The sequence below is a fragment of the Equus quagga genome, chromosome 5 (genome assembly GCF_021613505.1).
Source record: "Equus quagga isolate Etosha38 chromosome 5, UCLA_HA_Equagga_1.0, whole genome shotgun sequence".
Lineage (NCBI taxonomy): Eukaryota > Metazoa > Chordata > Mammalia > Perissodactyla > Equidae > Equus > Equus quagga.
Window position 1 is genome coordinate 92,763,768 of NC_060271.1, and position 20,219 is coordinate 92,783,986.

Sequence of the window (20,219 nt, forward strand, 5' to 3'; positions counted from 1 at the left end):
AGCTAATGCTGAATGAGCAGAGAAAATGTGTACAAAGCATAGGACACAGAGCCACTTTGCTGGGATGGCTGGCTACTCTGTTGGCATGTCCAATATTTATTTACCTGGGCATACATTTGCTCTTATGTTTACCTTTGGCGTTTACGAGGTGTGCTGCAAGCAAAATTGCCAGATCAAGGCCAAAGATTAAAGAGGAGAATCAGGTTCAGGAGTGAGTGGAAGATAAAGAAAATGAAGAAGGTTTTTGTTGTTGTTGGTTTTAATATAATTTATTATTTTTAGCATTTAATAACTAAATATACTTATATTCAAAATTCCTTTATTATTAAAATCCCTGAAGCAAAAATAACTTGGTTATTGCCAACCTAAAACTCTCTAACTCCTAATTTCCTTTTTCTACTGAAACAACTGTTTTGATAACATACTTTATGTAGTGAGAAGTATCTTAGGAATGATACTATTGAGTTATAACAGAATAGATTATATTGAATAAATGGTGTTGAGACAACTGGCTGATCAAATGGAGCTTACAGACTAGGGGAGAAGGAAATCATTAAACAATGTCAAGATGACCAAACCTGAACTCATCTTTTGTCCCAAATCTGGCCTTCACATCTCTCCAAAAGAGGGACAATTGCTCACACCTCTCTACGACAGGCATACCATATCATATTTGACTCTTTTCACGCCTGCTCCCCAACATTCAATATCATTTAGTATTATCAATTCTACCTCCTAAGCGTCTTGTGAATCTGTCCACTTTTCTCCCATGAACTTCTAACACCCCCGTTTAGACCTCCATCAACTCATGTCTAGATTTCTGCAATGGTCTCCTCGTGAGTCTCCCTCCTTACATTCTTGTGCTTTTCCGATCCTTTCTTACAAACCACAGCCAGAGTGGTCTTCCCAAAAATAAATTCAATCAGGTCACCACTCTGCTTATAACCATTCAATGGCTCCCCACTTACTGTAGGATAAAGAGCACACTCCTTAACATGGCTAACAGAACTCTGCCTTATCAGACCCCTTCTCTAGCTTCATCTCTTGGCACTTTCTTCCTCAAACATTCATATACAGACACAATGAATTTATTTCACTCTTCTCTTACTTCCTAGCTACTATATATGTGTTGCATTTGTATTAACCATTCTTTTTCTGTCCCTTTGCCACTTTCCTATTTATCAAGCAACTCTTTACTTCCTCTAGAAAGCCTTATGTGATAGCTCTCTCCACAAATTTGTGTTGTATTCTGATCTCTCTGTTCCCTATGTCGTCCTGTACTATGCCCATCATAGTTGCTACCACACTGAATTGTATTTATCTGTTTACTTGTCTCTTTTATCTCACCAGACTATAAACTCACTGAAGGTAGGGATTTTGCCTATCATATTTACTCTCACATCTCTCAGCTTACCACAATGCCTGGTACATGGTAGGAATTAGTAGTTAATTCGTCAAATGGATGGCTGGATAAATTAATGAATGAACACAGTGTCATAAGTGTTATAACAAAAAATCATCATAGAGAATTAAGATCACCTTCAGGTTCTATGATTCACTACAAGGACCCATAGGACACAGAGAAGCTGTTATGTTCACAGTTATGCTTTATTACAGCCAAAGATACAGATGAAAATCAGCAAGGGAAAAAGATGCATAAAGTAGAGTCAGGAGAAACCAAATGCAAGCTTCTAATTGTCCTGTCCCAGAGGAGTCTCACAGGCAGCACTTAATTCTCCCAGCAATGATGCTGTGACAATACATGCAAAGTGTTGCCAACCAGGGAAACCCACCTGAGCCTTGGTTCCAGAGTTTTTATTGGGGGGGGTCAGTCATGTAGGCATGGAGCACCTGTATGACTGACCTTAGTTACTCAGTCTCCAGCCCCTCATCCAAAGGTCAAACTGATACAGAATAGCCCAAAGCCTAAGGCACAAAAAAACAGGCATTTACCGCAAATCACACTGTTAGCATAAACTATCTGGTGTGGCACAAAGTCTCAGGTATACAAAGACACTCTTGTTAGGAAGGATATTTCAAGGTCTCAGAGGTTATCTCCCCAGGAGGTGGTCCAGAGCCAGTACCGAAAAACCTTTAGAATGTGCAGGGTTTGGGCAACCTAGGCCTGCTGAGTTAATGCTTTACTTCTTATAGAAACTGGGGTTAGCTAAGGAAGACCTCCCTAGAGAAACAACACCTGAGATGCATGTTGAAAGAAAAGTATCATCCAGAAGAAATATAGGTGGGAAAATACCTCAAGCAAGTGTAGAAGAAGCATGAGCAAAATCACCAAGGCATAAGTGAGTATGGCTCTTTAGGGGACTGAAAATAGTTCATATGACTGAAGTCCCTCTATGCACGGATCCTCAAGCTTCCTTGAAGTTCCTCTTGCCACCATTCTCCCACCTGTATTTATCCTCTCTCTAGGATATCTTTTCATAAACTGGAAAAATGATTCTTACATCATCATATATTCTTCCCAATCTATTTTTTGTGGGACTTTTTGCCGTAAGTTTCACAAATAACTTCTTTCAAAGTATTATCTGCATCTATTTTGAAAGTCCAAAACTAAGTATTTATTATTTTCTTTCTTTCTTATAACAATCTTTCCTAGGGACAGTGACAATACTATACCTTAGTTATTTCCTGAGTAGGGGAGAATGATAGGATACCAGAAAATACTGGAAAAGAGGAATAAGTTAGTAACTCAAAATATAATCTCACTATATTTGTATGCCTCCTTGCAAATTTCTCAGGAGAGGACAGTCTTCCATATCATTTGAATTTCCCACAGCACATAGCTCATGAATTTATATTAGGCCAAGTCTGCATGGACATGCTCCCCTATTCTCAACAATTAAGTAAAATAATAAATGTGAAAATAGTACAGTGCCTATACTCCACAGACTCTATAAATTATTCTTGAAATTGAACTCTAATATTTTAAGTACTATTTCCAAATATACCTCTTCATAAAAAGGGTTAACAATTTTAATGTGTATAGAATTCAAGGCTTGAATGAAGTATACATTCTTAACAATCAAAGCAACCAAACTTCATGAAAGATAAAACTAAAACTAAAATTTTCCACAAGAAAATAGTGGGGGAATGGAAAGAGTTGAACTTTGATGGGAAGAATGGAGCAAACCAGCTGAAAAAAATTAAACTAAGCTATGTATCTAAGGCCAAAACCAAATTAAAAGAGACCTAATGAGAACTAGGCAGCAGCCTAAAAGAAATCTCACATGCCCTCTTCACCCTAATATTGCCATGTTGGGAGTCCATGGGGTCTGTATTTAAAGGGGAAAACGTGCAGGCATTTGCTACAGAAATTGCTGTTTTCTCATGTAATGGTATAAGCTCCATTAATGTTTAGTGGTAATGAGAATGATGCATACTGGAAGCAGGGAAAAAGACATAGGGATTGTTTAAAGGAAGAGAAAATGCAAATGTGGATGCCCAAATGGAATTTTTGTGAACTTACTAATTTTTGAAAGCTATTTGAAAGACTGAAAAAGACAACGAAATGTTAAAGCTAATATTACTGCTCAACTTCAAAGCCTCCTCTCTCATAAGATTGACGCATGTGTAAAACCACAACAAGAGAAGTTTTATTTTAAATGTAAACATTTCAAGGAATGGTGCATGACCTTGAACATCATCTCTTCGAAAGATAACAAGCTGTGAGAAGCTAAAGGTTTGTGATTTTAATGAGGGTTAACAATGATAATGTAAAGCTACTTTGCACACAATAGTCCATTTATTAGCAACAGCTTGTGCCTGTCTGCAAAGCCACCTGTTTCATATCTAAGACACAGTAAGTAAATTTTAATACAAAACTTTAAGTTACTCTAAGACATACTAAATTTGGATCAACGTTGTCATCTTATGCAATGAGCCAAAACTCGAATGTATGGATTGCTTCTCTCCTGATCAGTCTTTTGTGTGAGTTGTCAAAGGGAGAAGGAGAAAATTGGGTAAGAGATGGCTTTACGCTGTTCCTAAGCAAACATTAAAGTTAGCCTAGTCCAAAATCAGATCAAAGACATAATTATTCTGTTAAGAAACACAGAACAAATTTAAAGAGTCAGAGAAAATGTTAATATGGTCTGAAATTCCCACTAGCATAATCAACAAAAAACAACTCCAAAAATCTCCTCCAAATTTTAATCCACGTTAATTACAAATGACAAACACAGTTAATATAAACTATAATGGTCTGACTAACTTGACTGAGCATGCAATTCAATGTTGGCAAGGTCAGGCTTTTATGCTCAATTACTGTTCCTTCATGCTGACTTTAAAGAAACTGTTTTGTGAGAAGGAACAATGATCCCACTATCCTAAGAACAACTAACCAACGTGAAAATTTAAATAACAATCCAGTGGGGAATTGCATTTAGTTTGAATCCTAAAGACACACAAATATACACAAAAGTCTATTTGTAAATTGATTCTATTTGTCACAATTCTGTAAAACTTTCTCCTAGCCAGTTTGTGGCAATGAATGAAGGCATCAGGAGTGTGGTCAAACACAGGAAAATCTATCCACTAGGCAAAATGACAATGACTAGTGGTGGTAGACGTAACAAATAACTAAAGTGGTGATTGGAGGTGTTATGACACAGAGGAACACCCATGAGACTCAGCATCCGGATAACGAACCTAGCTGTTTTAAGGTGTGGAGAAATTAGAGGTGATCCCATCATTGAGGCAGACTTCTTTTTGATTCTCTTTTATTGGGAAGTAAATTTCAGTACACCAAGAGATAAAGACAAGCTGAAAGGGTTTTTACTATCCCTTATTCTCCTCCAAAAATGTAGCAGCAAGTATTATCCTTGCATTACCTAACATGCTCCTACCCTCTGTTTTAAGATGGGAGTTTTTAGTTATCCAAATGATCCAGAGCCCCAAAACTGCTCAGTTCACTTTGTTCCTGGGGAAGATACAGAAGAGATGATTGCTACCTGCACCAGCAAGGCTGGATGACCATTACGAGGAAGGGAAATGTTCTAACCCCTGTTACTGCTTTCTTCATAGCAGAAAATGTGGGTCAGTGGTGGTACCAGTCAAAGCTTTCTTAATGAATCGATGACAATGATAATCGATGACAATGAGGAACAGGTATTTTCTTAAACTTTTCCTCTATTGTCTTATCTTCAGTACCTGAGGCCTATGAATTAAATTGACAAAAGATGGATTAACAGGAGAAAAGGTATACAAATTATATTGATGTTAACATTTTTATGCGCACAGGGGCTTCACAGAAAAGAAGTGAAAACTCAAAGAAGTGCTTAGATTCAGGGGCTGTACCATTTTAACAAATGGTGATAAATTATACAGAAGCAACTAGACAAAGGAAAGGGAGTTTTGGGCTTCTAGGGGGAATAAACTGTGGGAATGTGACTACGAAATAGAAGAGGGAAACTAATGGAAGATAAGAGTTATTTTAGTATGGTTTGTTTATGCAGACTTATCTGGGTGCCAGCCCTCCCTCTCCAGAGTCACTCTCCTCATCCTGGTATAGGAGAAGGAGGTAAATTTATGCCACCTTCACAAAAAGAAATTTATGCCCTGCTTTTAGGCAGACAAGGGGAGGGCAGAGAATTTTCCTGTATTTGGTGATTCTCACTTTCCTTCAGCTCAAAATAATCCTTATGCCAAAGTGGAATATTTTAGGGTGGCTTTTTTTTTTTTTAAGATTTTATTTATTTCCTTTTTCTCCTCAAAGCCCCTCGGTACATAGTTATATATTCTTAGTTGTGGGTCCTTCCAGTTGTGGCATGTGGGACGCCACCTCAGCACGGCTTGATGAGCAGTGCCATGTCCATGCCCAGGATCCAATCCGGCGAAACCCTGGGCCACCACAGCAGAGCACGTGAACTTAACCACTTGGCCACGGGGCCAGCCCCAATAATTTTTGTCCTTTTTTTCTTCTTTTTTCTTTAGCCCTGAGCTAACATCCACCACCAACCCTCCTCTTTTTGTTGAAGAAGATTGGCCCCAAGCTAACATCCGTGCCCATCTTCCTCTGTTTTATACATGGGACGCCTGCCACAGCATGGCTTGATGAGCAGTGCTAGGTCTGCATCGGGATCTGAACCAGTGAACTCAGGCCGTCAAAGCAGAACATGTGAACTTAACCACTGCGCCACCCAGCCAGCCCCAGGGTGGCATATTCTAAATGGCTTCATTATTTTACTTATTTATACATACCAATCATATATTATCTGCGACTTTTAACTGCAAATGTCAGAAGCCGAAAACAAATTCACTCAAAAAAAATCTACTGATTCACTTACCTGGATAAACTTTGTTAGAAAAATAATCCGTCTGACTGAATAAACCGGTTTCCCTTGAAATTCATGATCACAAACCTCAAAGAGCACACAGCAATGCACCAATGTCTAGAAGTCCCTTCATGCTTCCTTAGTAGATCCACTTTTCCATCTCCCAAAATAACCTCCTTCCTAAACTTCATATACTTTCTCTTCCCCCGCCGACTCTCAGTGGCTAGACTTGCCTCAAACTTCACTAAGAAGATTGAAGTCAAACAAATTTCCTTGATCCTCCCTTAGGCAAACCTTCAAACTCACCCGCATCTGCTCATACCCTCACCTTCTCTCCCATTACAGTGAAGAAAACTTTCCTCCTGCTATGTGTAAAACAGGATGTTGAATGAGGACTTTTCCTCCAGTACCAAAATTTACGTTAAGGCTCAAAAACTGAAAATAATGAGTGATAATTACCCCAACATTCTATACGATATAAGACTTCACTTAAATAGAACCAGTCCATAATTATTAATTTCCTTCACCCATTCCAGCCAAAATAGAGAATATTTGAAATTTGGACATAGAATTGAAGAGAGTCAATGAGGTAGAGAATTGCCAGCCTAATCAGGAATGATGTTGTAGGGGAGATGGACATTTCCTCTCCCCAAATGGGGGTTCGTCTGGCCGGAGAACGAATTAAATTCACATGAGACAGAATAGCAAGAGAAAATTAAACAAAGCTTTATGAGGAACCATGGCCCGGGGCCTTTCTTCCCGAAGGAAGAAAGGGCACCGAAGAAGTGGGATGCACAGAGTGGTTATATAGCCCCAAACAGGGTGTTTCACATGTGATTGAAATGTCCCTCCCACAATAGTCACAAGATTGCCCTGTTGGCACAGTGCTTGATGGACACAGCAGGTAATGGTCTGCTATCTTGGTGGGTGTAGCAGGAGGCAAGTCTATGTCTGGAGCTGGGCAGTCACAGGTGAGCACAGCAGCAATTGGTTCCTAGCCTAAGGAAAGATGCTTAATCCTTAAGGAATGCCAAAGTTGGGAGGGGGAGGGAAGTCAGTTATAGGAGGTTACCAGACTAGCACAATAAAATGCAGATTTTAAGTCCTTGCCTTTGGTATTGATTAAGAGTTTTTGGAGAGTAGGTCATCGCCTTTCTTCTTCCTGGTACAGAGAGGGAGGCACCTTTTACAGATAGAGATTTACCTTACAAATGTAAACGTGTCCTAACAAAGGGCAAGTTCCATTCCTCAGAGCCTCCTTCCCTGTCCCAGTTTATCAAAAGCAATCAGCCTCAAATAATCCTGATGCCAAAGAAACATATCTTGGGGTGGCCAATTCCAGGTCCCCACAATGTGGTATTTTCCCTCCCCTCTCCATGGAGGAAGACGGAGCCATCCCACCCTCAACCAAACCAAGCAATGGGAGCCCAAGAGAACCACTGAGAGAGAATGAGGGAAATGGCATTTCCCTCCCCAAGTGGACATTTATTAAGCTGTAGAATAGCCCTGTGCTGACATGAAACAGGAGCAAACACAGTAAAAGAGCTTTCAGGAAGGCTTGACATGTCCCATAGAGCTGAAGAATTTGAATCCATTTTTTGATATTTGATTGCTGATAACTTTTAACCCTCACACTCCCTCATCCCCTTGTGCCCTACATCTTGGCAAGCTGATGAGAAAGCTTGAGTTCTCTCTCCTTTGGCACTAGTGGGAAATTCAAACCACATAAGCCTCTGCCCACCCACACATAGGGACCCTCACTCCAGTCCTATATCATAACCATATTAAAAACTCCAGGCCAGCATCCTTTCCTTGCCCTCTCAAGCCATTTTCAGACCAGCTTGTGAAGTCTGACATACTCCCTCCAAAAAGTCTCATTATGCAAATAATAAACCTTTTCATACCCACTTGGGGCATGTGTGTGTGTGACATCAGTCTTGACATCCAAAACAAATTTTGGTGAGGGTCCACCCTGCTACTTCTAAGTGGCCACACAGGGACATTTAAGATATAGACACTAGTGCTTGCTTCCCACATAAGAGAATTTGGAATGTAGAGACTTACTGGAGCCACCTGCAATGACAAGGCAAGAAAAGAGGTCAGTTTGACACAAGCTTCAATTCTACCTATTTGGAGGGAAAGGATGTGTGAGTTTGTGGGCAAAAAGAACCCAAGGAAGCCATTTTGATGGTACTTCACCCAAGAGGGCTAAGAACCAAAATAAGAGGATCTCAGCGTTGAGAAGCTGTGCAACAGACAACAAGGAGCAGAAGCTGAGAAGATCCCAAAAGGTCACCCAGAGAATACCTAGATTAGGAAACTGAGCAATTTGGTGGTCCCAGCAGAGGTGACCAGACAACCCCCACACACACCCCATAACAGAGCTAGCTTTGGGATGTCTGTAGTAATGGTTGACATGAAAAACAGCCAGTGTCAAATAAGAACACCATTGGCTCCAGAAACTGAAAACTTTCATCCCTCTTCTGCTCCCTCCTCCTGTGTCCCAATCCTGAAAGAGCCGTAAAAATTATGGACGCAGGAGGAGGCTAAAAAAAAAACAGTGAAAGAACAAATTATACCCTTTCTTCACTTCTCTGGACTAGTGGAGAGGAGAGGTTTTGAATTGCATGTGAGACCTGTGGTTTCTGCTTAGGATGCAGAAATCTGGAAAAAGTATCCCACCCTTGTGACAATAATAACAATAACAACAGTAGCAACAAAGCCAGACAATCTGAAAATTCACAACTCTCCTAGAACCCATCAGAGAGCTAAGAGCATCAAACTAATCTGAAATCTAAGAAAAGAAAAGAGCCTCCAGTGAGAGAAGAGGATGAGCCATTGCTTACCTGGCACAGTCACCAGCAGACACTGGTAAGAAGAATTCAACCAAATTTTTTAACCAATTGCTAAAGGCCAAGTGTGGGCTACGGAGAGAATATAGAACCCCTGGGGGTTGCAGACACAAAAGGAATTTGCAACTACTCACAGGATCTTCTCTGTAGACCTCACTGGGCACTCACAAAAAAGACTAGGGTAAGATCAAGAGTCCTGAGAAAGTGTCCCTCATGATGCAGGTTTGGGGAAGAAGGACAGAAGCCACTGCAGGAAAGGTGGAAGCCCCACTGGATCCTTCTCCCCTACCTCTCCTATATAAGGAATAAAAGCCTTATACACTGTGAGAAGGTAGCAAATACTATCACTCTAAGGCACTGGGAAAACCCCCAGGTGAGAGAAGGAATAGAACATAACCTTTTACACCCTGCAGAAGCAGCAGAATACATGCTGGGCCCAGAATTACAGCTGGGAGAGGGGCATGAGCACAGAGATGCTACTCCCACCCAAAAACCAGGGACACAATACCTTCCTAAGACTGAGGGTCAATTAGAACAGCATGGCCCCTCAGCTCCCATCTCCAGGGTAACAACCTTCTAGGAACAAGTAACAGTGGTCTACTGCTGGGAGAGTGTACAGAAAGACCCTCTCTGAGGAGCAGTGCACAGGGAAGCAGGAAACAGAGGGCATACTCAGATGAGTTCTGAAGAGAATTTAGTGAAAGGGCTATTTACAGACTATTTACTAGATTCTGAAACTAACAATTAGAATGCTGAGGCACAGAGGGATAAGCAACAGTGGGAAACTGCTAAGGCTTGAAGTGGCAAGGAGAAGAAACAGTGTAATTGGAGTGATAGCTAGAGCCAAGAAAGCTGGGCCACCTGGCAAGTGCTGTAGTGACAGGCGGATGCAGTCAATGCCACACCATAAAGAATTATGGTTCCATATTTTTAGTTTCTCTCTCTTCTTGCCCTCTGATATCCTGCTGGTGCCTCCTGTTGGCTGACCCAATCAAAAGTCAGAGGGCCAGGGAGCTGGGATGTTTCAATCCATATATCAGCCACTTCAGGCACGGAGCAGAGCTGAGAAGGGTAGTGAATGGATGGAGTGGGTGCAAATGGAAAATACCCAAAATAATACATCCTAGCTTTCCTCCTGCATCAACACTGGCTCCATCTCCACAGCCTTGGCAGCCTCTCCCTCCTCAGGACTTAGACCCAGGCCTTCTTCTCTTTTCTCCCTACCATCTCTCTAGGTGATATCAGGCATTTCCATGGCTCGTGATGTCATTGGTATGCTGATTACTCACATATTACTCTAGTCGTCTCCTTGAGTCCTACGCTAAGATCCAACTGTCTTGACAGCTACTCTTGAGTACCCCAGATACTGCATTTCTGACCCATCTAAGCTTATTAATAGCCTTAATTCCCCTCTCCCAGTATCCAATTCATCAGCAAGTCCTATCAATTCCAACGCTAAAATATATTCCAAATCTGTCCATCCTTTCTCCTTGTCACATTTGCCACCCTATTACTCCTAATCTTTACACTTCTCTCTTGTCCTCCTCCAATCTATTCTGGACTCAGCAGCCAGAGGGACCATCTTAAAATGTAGACTAGATCATGCTGCTTCCCTCTTTAAACTTTCCAGTGCCTTTCTCTCCTACTCCATCTCTGCAATACTCCTACTTACTGTTCTCTAGCCACACTGGCCATTCCGTGTCCTCACAGAAGCCAAACTCTTTCCTGACTCAGGGGCAACCCTCCTCCCTGCAAGTTGCTGCTCCCACCTGGCCCCCATGTTTCAGAAGCTGTCTCTTTCTTATCCTTCAAAGCTGCTTAAATGTCTCCTCGTCAGGAAGGCTCTCCCTAGCCATCTTACTTGAAGTAAGTTCTCCCTCCAACCTGTTATTCTCAATCTTCGCACCTAGTTTATTTCCTTCTTAGCCTTAATCACAGTCTAATTTTTCTGTTTATTTGTTTGGTTGTGTTTTTGTCAGACTCTCATTCTAGACTGCAAGCTCCAAAAAGCAGGGATTATTATGTCCAATGACTGTCTCAATACCCCTATATCCCCTAAGCCTAGCATAATGCCTGGCATAACTCAGGTATTCAATAAATATTATAAAACCTTATTACGTTTTCCATGTGCCAGGGATTATGCTTAGTTCCATAAAAATGAGATTGCATTTAAATCTGCATAATAATCCCAAGAGGTAGGTACTGTTATCATTGTCATTTCAGAAATGAAACTGAGGCATAGGAAGGGTAAGCAACTTACCAAGAGTCACATGTTTAGGAGGCGAAAGAGGTGAGATTCAAACCTAGACAATCTAATGCCAGAGCCAGCACTTTTAATCACTATGCAACACCTACTCCCACATTCACTTCCATGCATGAAATATGACTATATGAATTAATTAAGTGGAAGGACAGACATAAATTGTACCCATAAGTCAGCCTGGGGAAATCAGAATGGATAGTAATGAAGCTGAGACCTGAAAACTGAGTTTGACAGATTAATACATGGACGGGAATGGGTGCCAAGCATCGAGAATCCTACATGCAAAGACACAGAGGCAGGAGAGAGGGTGGTATGTTTGAGCAGAACAAGTAGTTCAGTTTACCTGGCAAATAAAATGAGGAGAGGGAGGGAGGGAAATAGGGTAGTAAGTCGAAATCGATGAGGCTAAATAGGAAATACTTAGAACCCACACAAGCAGTTTAGATTTTATCCTGTAGATTAAAGATTTAGGAAGCCACTGAAGAAACAATCAGGATGGAGACACAATTAGATTTACGATTCAGAAAGATCCCTCTGCCAATGGTGTAGAGCAGTCTTTCTTAAAGTTGAGTAGGTTACATTCTTTCCAGAGAAAAAATTTTCATGGACTCCTTCAGTGTCTGCTGATACTTCTTATTATGTTGCTTAAATACTTGGAAATATATAACAAGACATAAACTCCTTATTCTTGTAGCTCTTAGACAGTCATAAAACTAAAATAAATGTATCTACTGTCTAAACCAAACTGCAAACCAAATTAAATTTCAATTAACAATAATTTAATGCAATGATGTTTCACTTAAATGAAATTGTTACTCAGAGCATGTAGTGGTATTAACTTTTTGATGCAGGTTCATTGGAGTTTGAAGAAAAGAGAAAAGGAGATCTGAGAAACATTGCTGATGAATTTAAACTGGATAACTTTTAATGTCCTTGAAGACTTATAGGTAAAGAAATTCCTTTTAAATTACACTTTGGCTGTCAAACAATACTGTGCAGAACTATACTTCTAGAATGTCACATTTCAGATTGAACCTCATGGATCATAGCTTCAGTAATTAAAACCACAAGAATTTAAACTTTTTATATTTTTATTTCTATGTTAATCTTAAAAAGCTTAGTATAAACTCCTGGATCATCTGTATGACTACTTCATAACAAAGCTACACCACAAGATTTCAGAACCCACTTTTGCCTTTGAGTTTCTGATCCACTTACTACCATTTCAATTATTTTGTATTGGTGTGAGGAAACAGGTGGGCTTAATATGTAAATGGTGCCTTCTAGCATTAGCAGCTGGATGAAAGCTAACTGATCCATGTATTCTAAAGGAAAGACAGTTGTTTGGTATTTCAGAGGAGATTAAAGAGAAAATTAAGAAACGGCTGGATCAAAGCTGGATCTACCATTTATAGTGCTGACAGTGTGCCAGATACTGTGACAAACCTCTTACATCCTCTATCACACTTAATCTTTACAAAAACCCTGTGAGATTCACAATATTATCCATTTCTATAGACAAAGAAACTGAAGTTCAGAGAGCCAGGGTCAGATAACTAGTAAACGACAGAGCCAAGATTGGGACCACTCAGGACTAACTGCAAGTCTATGCTCTGAACTATTAGGCAATACGCCTGAATGAAAATGATGATATGGTACTTAAGCACATTACCAAAAGGTGATTTAGTATTCCTTTTTTTGTAAATCCAAAGTCATGTTGTATTATGGCAAGTAGATTCTGACAGACTTGTCATCATGATAGGTTTCAATGGGTTGGTCTTGAAAACACAGTGGCAACATAAGGTAAACACAAAGGTGGAGGAAGAGGCAAAGACTACTTTAACACTAAATACCCATAGACAGAGTTGTCGTAATCCCTTCAATTGGCATGGAAATTCCAAATCAGTGATAATAGCTCATGAAAGCAAGGAGTCAGGAAAGCAAAGGTGGCTGCCTTGCCACCAAATCATTTTTCTGTTTGGAGTGCCACATTTTTAGTTCTTAAACCATGCTGGAGTGTGTGTTGGGTTTTGTTTGGATATCTTTTGGGAAGGGATTTATAACCTTAAAAGAGAAATAAGACTCTCATAATAGAAAAATGGTCATTGGTTCATTCAAAGATTTTCTAACAGACTGGATTAAGAGGGGTGGGAGAAATTTATCCACCTGCTAACATTTTGTCAAAGTCAAATTCCAAAAACATTTTTTTCATTTTCCAAAACATTTTTTATATAAAGCTGACATTTTGCATTTAAGAGTTGGTCTAGAAAATATTAACATTTGACCAAAAAGGGCAGAGAAATGAATTTTTAAACATTAACAATGGAAATGATGAATCAAAATAACGATAAAGATATCTAAAATAATGATATAGGTCAATAAGAAATGAAATTAACTTACTAGAAATAAATTAATGCAAACCTTTGCAGTAAAATATTTGTTGTGTGAAATTCATAAAATAAAAACCAGGGCCGAGGAGGGCAGAGAGAGATCTCTTTCCATGATCCACCACACAAATTCTCCTAATTCTTATCTCACAGAGGCCATATAGTAATAATGTGTTGTCTGATGACTTCTATTATTACCATATTTACTCTACTTATTAAACACATTCTTCTAGGACTTTCTTTTAAACTACAATAGCAAAAAACAAACCAAAAAAACCCGTTAGTTTTATAACTGACTTTCATTGGCAGGTACTGAAAGAAGAAAGATACGGTGTCACAATCGCGTTCAGACAGGTTTGACCCTCTCTAGTCTTCGTAGAAAACGGCCAAAGTTTCCGCTTCAGCGGCGTTCCCCAGAAGCACCACGGAAACGAAACTGCATCAAGCTCCGCCCCACTATCTGCAGAGTGAGCCAATCAGGGCGCAGCCCGGGTTGATCGCGTGCCGGGTGTCATGGCGGCCTGCAGGCATTGCTGCTCGTGCCTCCGGCTCCGGCCCTTGGGTGATGGTCCCCTCCGTCTGCCAGGCCGGGATCGGGCGCTCACCCAGATGCAGGTGCGAGCACTATGGGGTGGCGCGGGGTCTCGAGCCGTGGCCGTGGACTTAGGCAGCAGGTAAGGAATGGCGTGCGTTCTCTGTCCTTTCACGAGGCGTCCTGTCTGGCCAGCCCAGGTACATTCATCTCCTAGGGTAGGAATCAGGGAACCCAGATCTCTTTACCCCAAACTTAATTCCAAGTTTTCCTTTCCTGGTTTGGAGTTTGTCTCCTAGCATCGTAGCCCTTCCCGCACTGTCTCAGCCTCATGTCCTTTGCTTCTTGGCTCTCCCCCTTGCCCTGTTCTGGGCTTCCTTTCTCTAGCTGAGTCTGCCCACCTGACTTCCATTCTCTTTACTTCCGGGGACTCCTGTACTCTGAAATGGGAAACGTCCCACCTCGGGATAATGAGTTGACAGTGGATGCTAGATCATTCAGTCTAATTTATTGCCCAAAAGCCTGGCCAGTATGACCCTGGATAAGAAGGGAAGGGAAACGTCAGCTTATTGAACACTAGTTATATGATACTCTCTTTTTAAATCTGCAGTAAAGGTTCTATTAACCCCATTTTATAGTTAAGACTACAGAGGCTCAGAAAAAGTTAAGTAAGTTTCTCAGTCATCAAAGCTACTACTATGAAACTAGGTGGATTTTGAACTTGTGTTTCTCTGTTACAAAGCCCATACTTTTTCCAGGGGTCTGTTTGCCTGAATTCACGTCTAAAGTCACTATTTAAAAACTCCTACTTGAATCATTTTTAGAACAAATAAAACTAACGCTTACTTTATATATGTACATGTTTAACATGTACTTTAGAACAAATTTGACCCTAGTTCATACAAAGAGCTGGAAAATCTAGCTTTGGATCCAGGCCTTCCTCCCTAACTTACTGACTGATCTTGGACAAGTTACTTCACCACTTTTTTCACAAAATGAAGAGACTGGATTAGATCAAAGGCCTGCAAACTTGTTCTGTAAGGGGCTAGATAGTAAATATTTTAGGCTTTGTGAGCTGCATACTGTCTGTCACATATTCATGTGTGTTTACAAACCCTTTGAAAGTGTAAAAAACATTCTTAGCTGAAAGGCTGTACAGAAACAGGCTATAGTTTGTTGACCCCTAGACTAGATGATGTCTAAGGCTCTTTCCACCTCTGGCATTCTTTGATTCTGAGTTTTTGAGGGAGTGGGTATCTCTTCCATTCTTCAAGGACTCAATAGTCTTCGTTGAAGAAATGCACCAGAACATTTCATTCAACAGACACCTACTATGTGCTAGGGACTCAAAGTAACAAGATCAGCCCCTGCCCTCCAAATTTCCCATAAACAAACTACTTTGATTAGTCAACCTGAACCTTTTTTGTAACTAGTTCTTTTTAACCTGTATCATGTGTTGTAACAACTAGATTCATAAATATCATACCTGCTGAGTAAATCAATTCTTTTAGCTTTGTCATAAGTTTGTTGTTTGGAGCATTTGAGTGGCTACTATGTAACATGCACTTTATATTTGTTATCATATGTATTCTTCACAATGCCCTAGGAGGTGGATACATACTACTGTGGTAAGTGTTTTTCAGATAGTGTATTTAATACTCACAGTAACCTTTGAGGCAACTATTTGATTTTCATTTCAGCAAGCTTTTATTGAGCATCTACTTTGAACAGGGCACAGGAGATAGAGTCTGATGAGGGAGTAAGATAAACACAGGTTCAGTATTGGGAAAATCACTGTGGGAGAGGTCTGGACAAGGTGCTAAGGGAGCACAAAGGCATACTTATCCCACCCTAAAGCTTGCCATTGGAGGTGAATCTTGAAGGGCGAGGAGGAATTAGCAAGGAGAAAGCAGATAAAGTGGCAAGTATAGTTACAGAGAAGTGAGAGAGTGCATTTGAGTAGTTACAAATAACTCACTGTGGATGGAGCAAAAGGTGAAATGTGAGTTTAGCAACATGTGCGAGGCTAATCTTAAGGGTAGGTTTTTGTTTTTGTTTTTGTTTTATATTACTGAATTTTTCTTGGTAGAAGTTGGGGGAGGTGGTTACATTCCCTATCATTCTGCAAATATTTCTAAAAATGTTCATTAAGCATCTCTCTCCCTGGAGTTCTACTTCCTGTGGCAGGTGGCTCCTCTCTTCCCTTTCTCTGTTTCTCAGTTACCTCCTCCCAGTCTTCTCCCTACCAGTAGGATCTCCCTGCTCATCTTATCCTTTTTATTATTTATTTTTTCAAAAGTAGTTTTTAATTAGGTATTCACTTACATGGTTCAACATTTAAAAAGCCCAAAAATCTCCTCATACAGTTCCATAGCCACCCAGTTCCAATCCCCAGAAGCTACTGATGTGTTATCAATTTTGTACGTATTTAGAGCTATCTGATACATAAAATATAGGAGAGTAAATTGGTAAGAGGTAAAATCAACCATGAAATACAAAAGTAGTAACAGTTTTGCACCAAAAACTGAACTAAAAGTGCAGGGACAGAAAAAAATTACATAGGTTAGTTAACATCAGCTGAAATCATGAGATATAATGGAGAGTAGCCATCTGGTTCTTTGCGTAATATAAATTGCAAACACCTGGAAGAAAAACAGTTTGAATTAGGGCAGTCACCAAGGCAGGACCATAGGACTATCTGGTGAGCGACCTAGGACCCCTAAGGAGACACTGGGTAGACTCAACAGAGGGAACAAAGAAGGTAGAATTTGGTGTTTGAATAAATATATAAATCCAAGAATGCATGTTTGAGAACATCTTGGGTACTGCAGACATGTTTGTTTTTCTCACTGATTTGATCAGCCCCCATTGTAGATATATTCGCGTTAGAAGCTTAACAGTGCTTCCCTGGCTCCACTTCTCTGCCTGTTGATACAAGAGGGCTGGTTCTTAGCCAGGGAGGGGATAGTCCATTCCTTGGCTCATGCTGTTGAGTACATGTGCTCTCTTCTTTGGGACAATGCTAGTGCCTACATATAGATGGGGCCATGTACCTGGTTTTCACCAGTGGAAGCTGAGAAGAAGTGATACATGTTATCCTCAGACCGAAGTGGTCAGAATATGCCACTGTGGGCAATCCCAAAAATTCTGGGTCAAGATCCCCATCAGTGGAATAGAACTGTAGCTTTCACAGCTCTTCTTTGTGTCTTGGGCCCACTTCACTCTATTTAGAGATACTACCCACCCCATCACAGGTATCACTCAGACATTCATAATTCACATTAGTAGATGGAATTCCAATTCCTGGTATGTCTTGAGAAGTACTGGTAGCATATTCTTTTTTAGGATCAAACAAAATTTCAAGACCCCAAATTTACGTTTGACCACATAAAACCTTAATTTAATACAGTCATGAGCTGCATAACGATGTTTCAGTCAACAACAGACTGCATATATGACGGTGGTCCCGTAAAATTAGTACCATATAGCTTAGGTGTATAGTAGGTCATACCATCTAGGTTTGTGTAAATGCATTCTATGATGCTAGAATAATGACAATATCACCTAATTATGCATTTCTCAGAACTTGTCCCCATCCTTAAGCAGAGCATGACTACTGATTTCAGCAGTAGGTGGGTGGTGATCTGATGCTACTTTCTGTCTCTGTACATTTGCCTATTCTGGGCATTTCATATGAATGGGATCATATGATATGTGTCTTTTGTGACTGCCTTCTTTCATTTAGCATAATGTTTCCAAGGCTTATCCATGTTGTAACAAGTATCAGTAGTTCATTTTTTTTTTATGGCTGAACAGTATTACACTTTATGTGTTATACCACATTTTGTTTGTTCATTCATCAGTTGACAGACATTTGAGTTGTTTCCATTTTGGGGCTATTATGAATAATGCTGCTGTGAACGTTCGTGTGCAAATTTCTGCATGGATATGTGTTTTCCTTTGTACTGGTGACCTAAGTCCTTTTGTATTGAATTTTTATTTTTAAACAGAAAATTAGAAATATCCTCTGGAAAACTGGCCAGATTTGCAGATGGCTCTGCTGTAGTACAGGTAAAAAGTCTAGGTTTTTAAATTTTCGTCTTAAAAACGGTTATGGAGACCAGTACTGACTATCTTTATAACATAATGTAACTTAGAATTGTGGTGCTGGAAATTAATTCAGACCATTTCTAGTGTCAGAACCATTCCAGACAACTAGGGAGTCAGAGGGCTGGATATATTAAGATCTCTTCCAAACTTGGGGTTCTCTTTTATTCTGTTAATAAATTGTAATGCTTTTCTAGAGAAAGTGATTTTACTGTTTTCTTTAATACTAATATTTAGGAAATTTTTCTTTATATATAACCTAAATTTCCTCATAAGAAGTAGAAAATCAATTGGATGTAACTAAGCTATCAGTGAACCTTTTCTCCTTTTAGTTCTATTGCTTTCGAAAAGCTCAGTGACTATTCTAATATAGATCATGATCATGTAAAAGAGATCAAGGTTGGACTATTTGTGAATTATTATTTTCATTGTCATTGAGTCATGGAATAACAGTTCTCTTTCCTTGGGTTTAACTGGAACGAGGTTTCATTCAGTCACTACTTATATGTTAATATGAGTTTAAAGGAATTTACCAGTGTTGTTTATATTTAAGTCAGGTGACACTGCGGTGATGGTCACAGCAGTCAGTAAAACAAAACCTTCACCTTCCCAGTTCTTGCCTTTGGTGGTAAGTATTTACTGATTTACCTGAACTGTAATATAGCATAAATGTAGAATTTGTGATATTTTTGTACAGTGTAATGTGTGCAAAATGTAAACTTCATACAACAAAGGATTTTCCTTGTTTGATACTGAGTCATTAAACGAATTTAAATTGATTGCTTCATAACCACTTCTCATATTAGCAGTAAGCATAGTTTAGAATGTCCAGATGCGTTGAGTTGACAAGAACAGTGGAAGTGCATGAGTCCTTTGATGTTGAGTGAACATTGCTTTCATAGGTTTTCCTTCAGTATGATTCTGCAAGTATATGTTTAGTGAAGAGTTAGGATTTTTTGGCTTCTTTCTATTATGAAAAGGGGAATGCAGTTACAATTAACAGAGTTTATACAAAAAAGGCAATGTTTGACTTGCCCAGAATAAGCTACTGTGGGAAGTAGTGAGGCTAGATAGTCATCTGACTGCTAAGTGAAGACTTTTTTTAAAATCAGTTTGCTGAAACATTTCTCCTTTCCCCAAGAGATACAAAATGCTAAAAGTAAATAAAATCCTCTTAGTCTGGAATGTGTTGTTAGCAGCCTCAGGAGAATTACTATCAATATAGTAGTTCTTGGGGGATAGTTTGTTATTACAAAAAGGAGTCAAATGAATTTCATTTTTTTCATTGCTACTTCAGGTTGACTATAGACAGAAGGCTGCTGCAGCAGGTAGAATTCCCACAAACTATCTTAGAAGAGAGATTGGTTCTTCTGATAAAGAAATTCTTACAAGTCGAGTAATAGGTAAGATATTAAGATAGAGGCATTAACCGTCTTTGATATTTCTGTGTTAGCATCTCTTCTCTTCCATCTGTGTTCTACAGTCTCTCTTGAATTTTTCTTCATTACATGAACACCACCTGAAATTATTTACTCTCTGTATCACCTCATTTAAATGTGGGCTCCATGAGAGAAAAACCTTTCTGTTTGTTCACTACTGAATCCCTTGTACCTGGTATACTACCTGGCACAAAACAGGCATTCAGTAAATATTTGTTGACTAAACAAATGAATCTCTATTGAGCATATAAATTCTGTGGCTCACGGCTCTCTGTTGAACCTATCCCTAGTATTTTTCATTTTCATGTTCCGTATAGTAATTCTTTTTTTTTTTTCCTGCTTTATCTCC

The 20,219-nt window shown here is 39.7% G+C and overlaps 1 protein-coding gene and 1 long non-coding RNA gene across 4 annotated transcripts in view; one reads left to right on the forward strand and one right to left on the reverse strand.

The window, feature by feature from the left end:
• LOC124239300 (uncharacterized) overlaps positions 1–20,219 on the reverse strand; it is a 143,610-nt gene that overhangs the window by 62,778 nt on the left and 60,613 nt on the right. The window contains exon 3 of one of the 2 annotated variants that reach the window (XR_006888597.1): positions 14,458–14,537. The exons of the other annotated variant lie outside the window; for it this stretch is intronic. This is a non-coding gene — a long non-coding RNA (uncharacterized LOC124239300). Of the gene's footprint in view, positions 1–14,457; positions 14,538–20,219 lie in introns of those variants that run through there. 2 annotated transcript variants of the gene reach the window in all.
• The window catches only part of PNPT1 (polyribonucleotide nucleotidyltransferase 1), a 44,884-nt gene continuing 38,778 nt past the window's right edge, over positions 14,114–20,219 (forward strand). Inside the window, exons 1-4 of one of the 2 annotated variants that reach the window (XM_046660954.1) lie at positions 14,114–14,466; positions 18,335–18,395; positions 18,985–19,059; positions 19,729–19,834. In XM_046660954.1, the coding sequence (XP_046516910.1) occupies positions 14,306–14,466; positions 18,335–18,395; positions 18,985–19,059; positions 19,729–19,834 (403 nt within the window). In that variant the 5' untranslated portion in view covers positions 14,114–14,305. The remainder of the gene's footprint in view (positions 14,467–18,334; positions 18,396–18,984; positions 19,060–19,728; positions 19,835–20,219) is intronic. The other variant, XM_046660955.1, reaches the window with a different exon arrangement.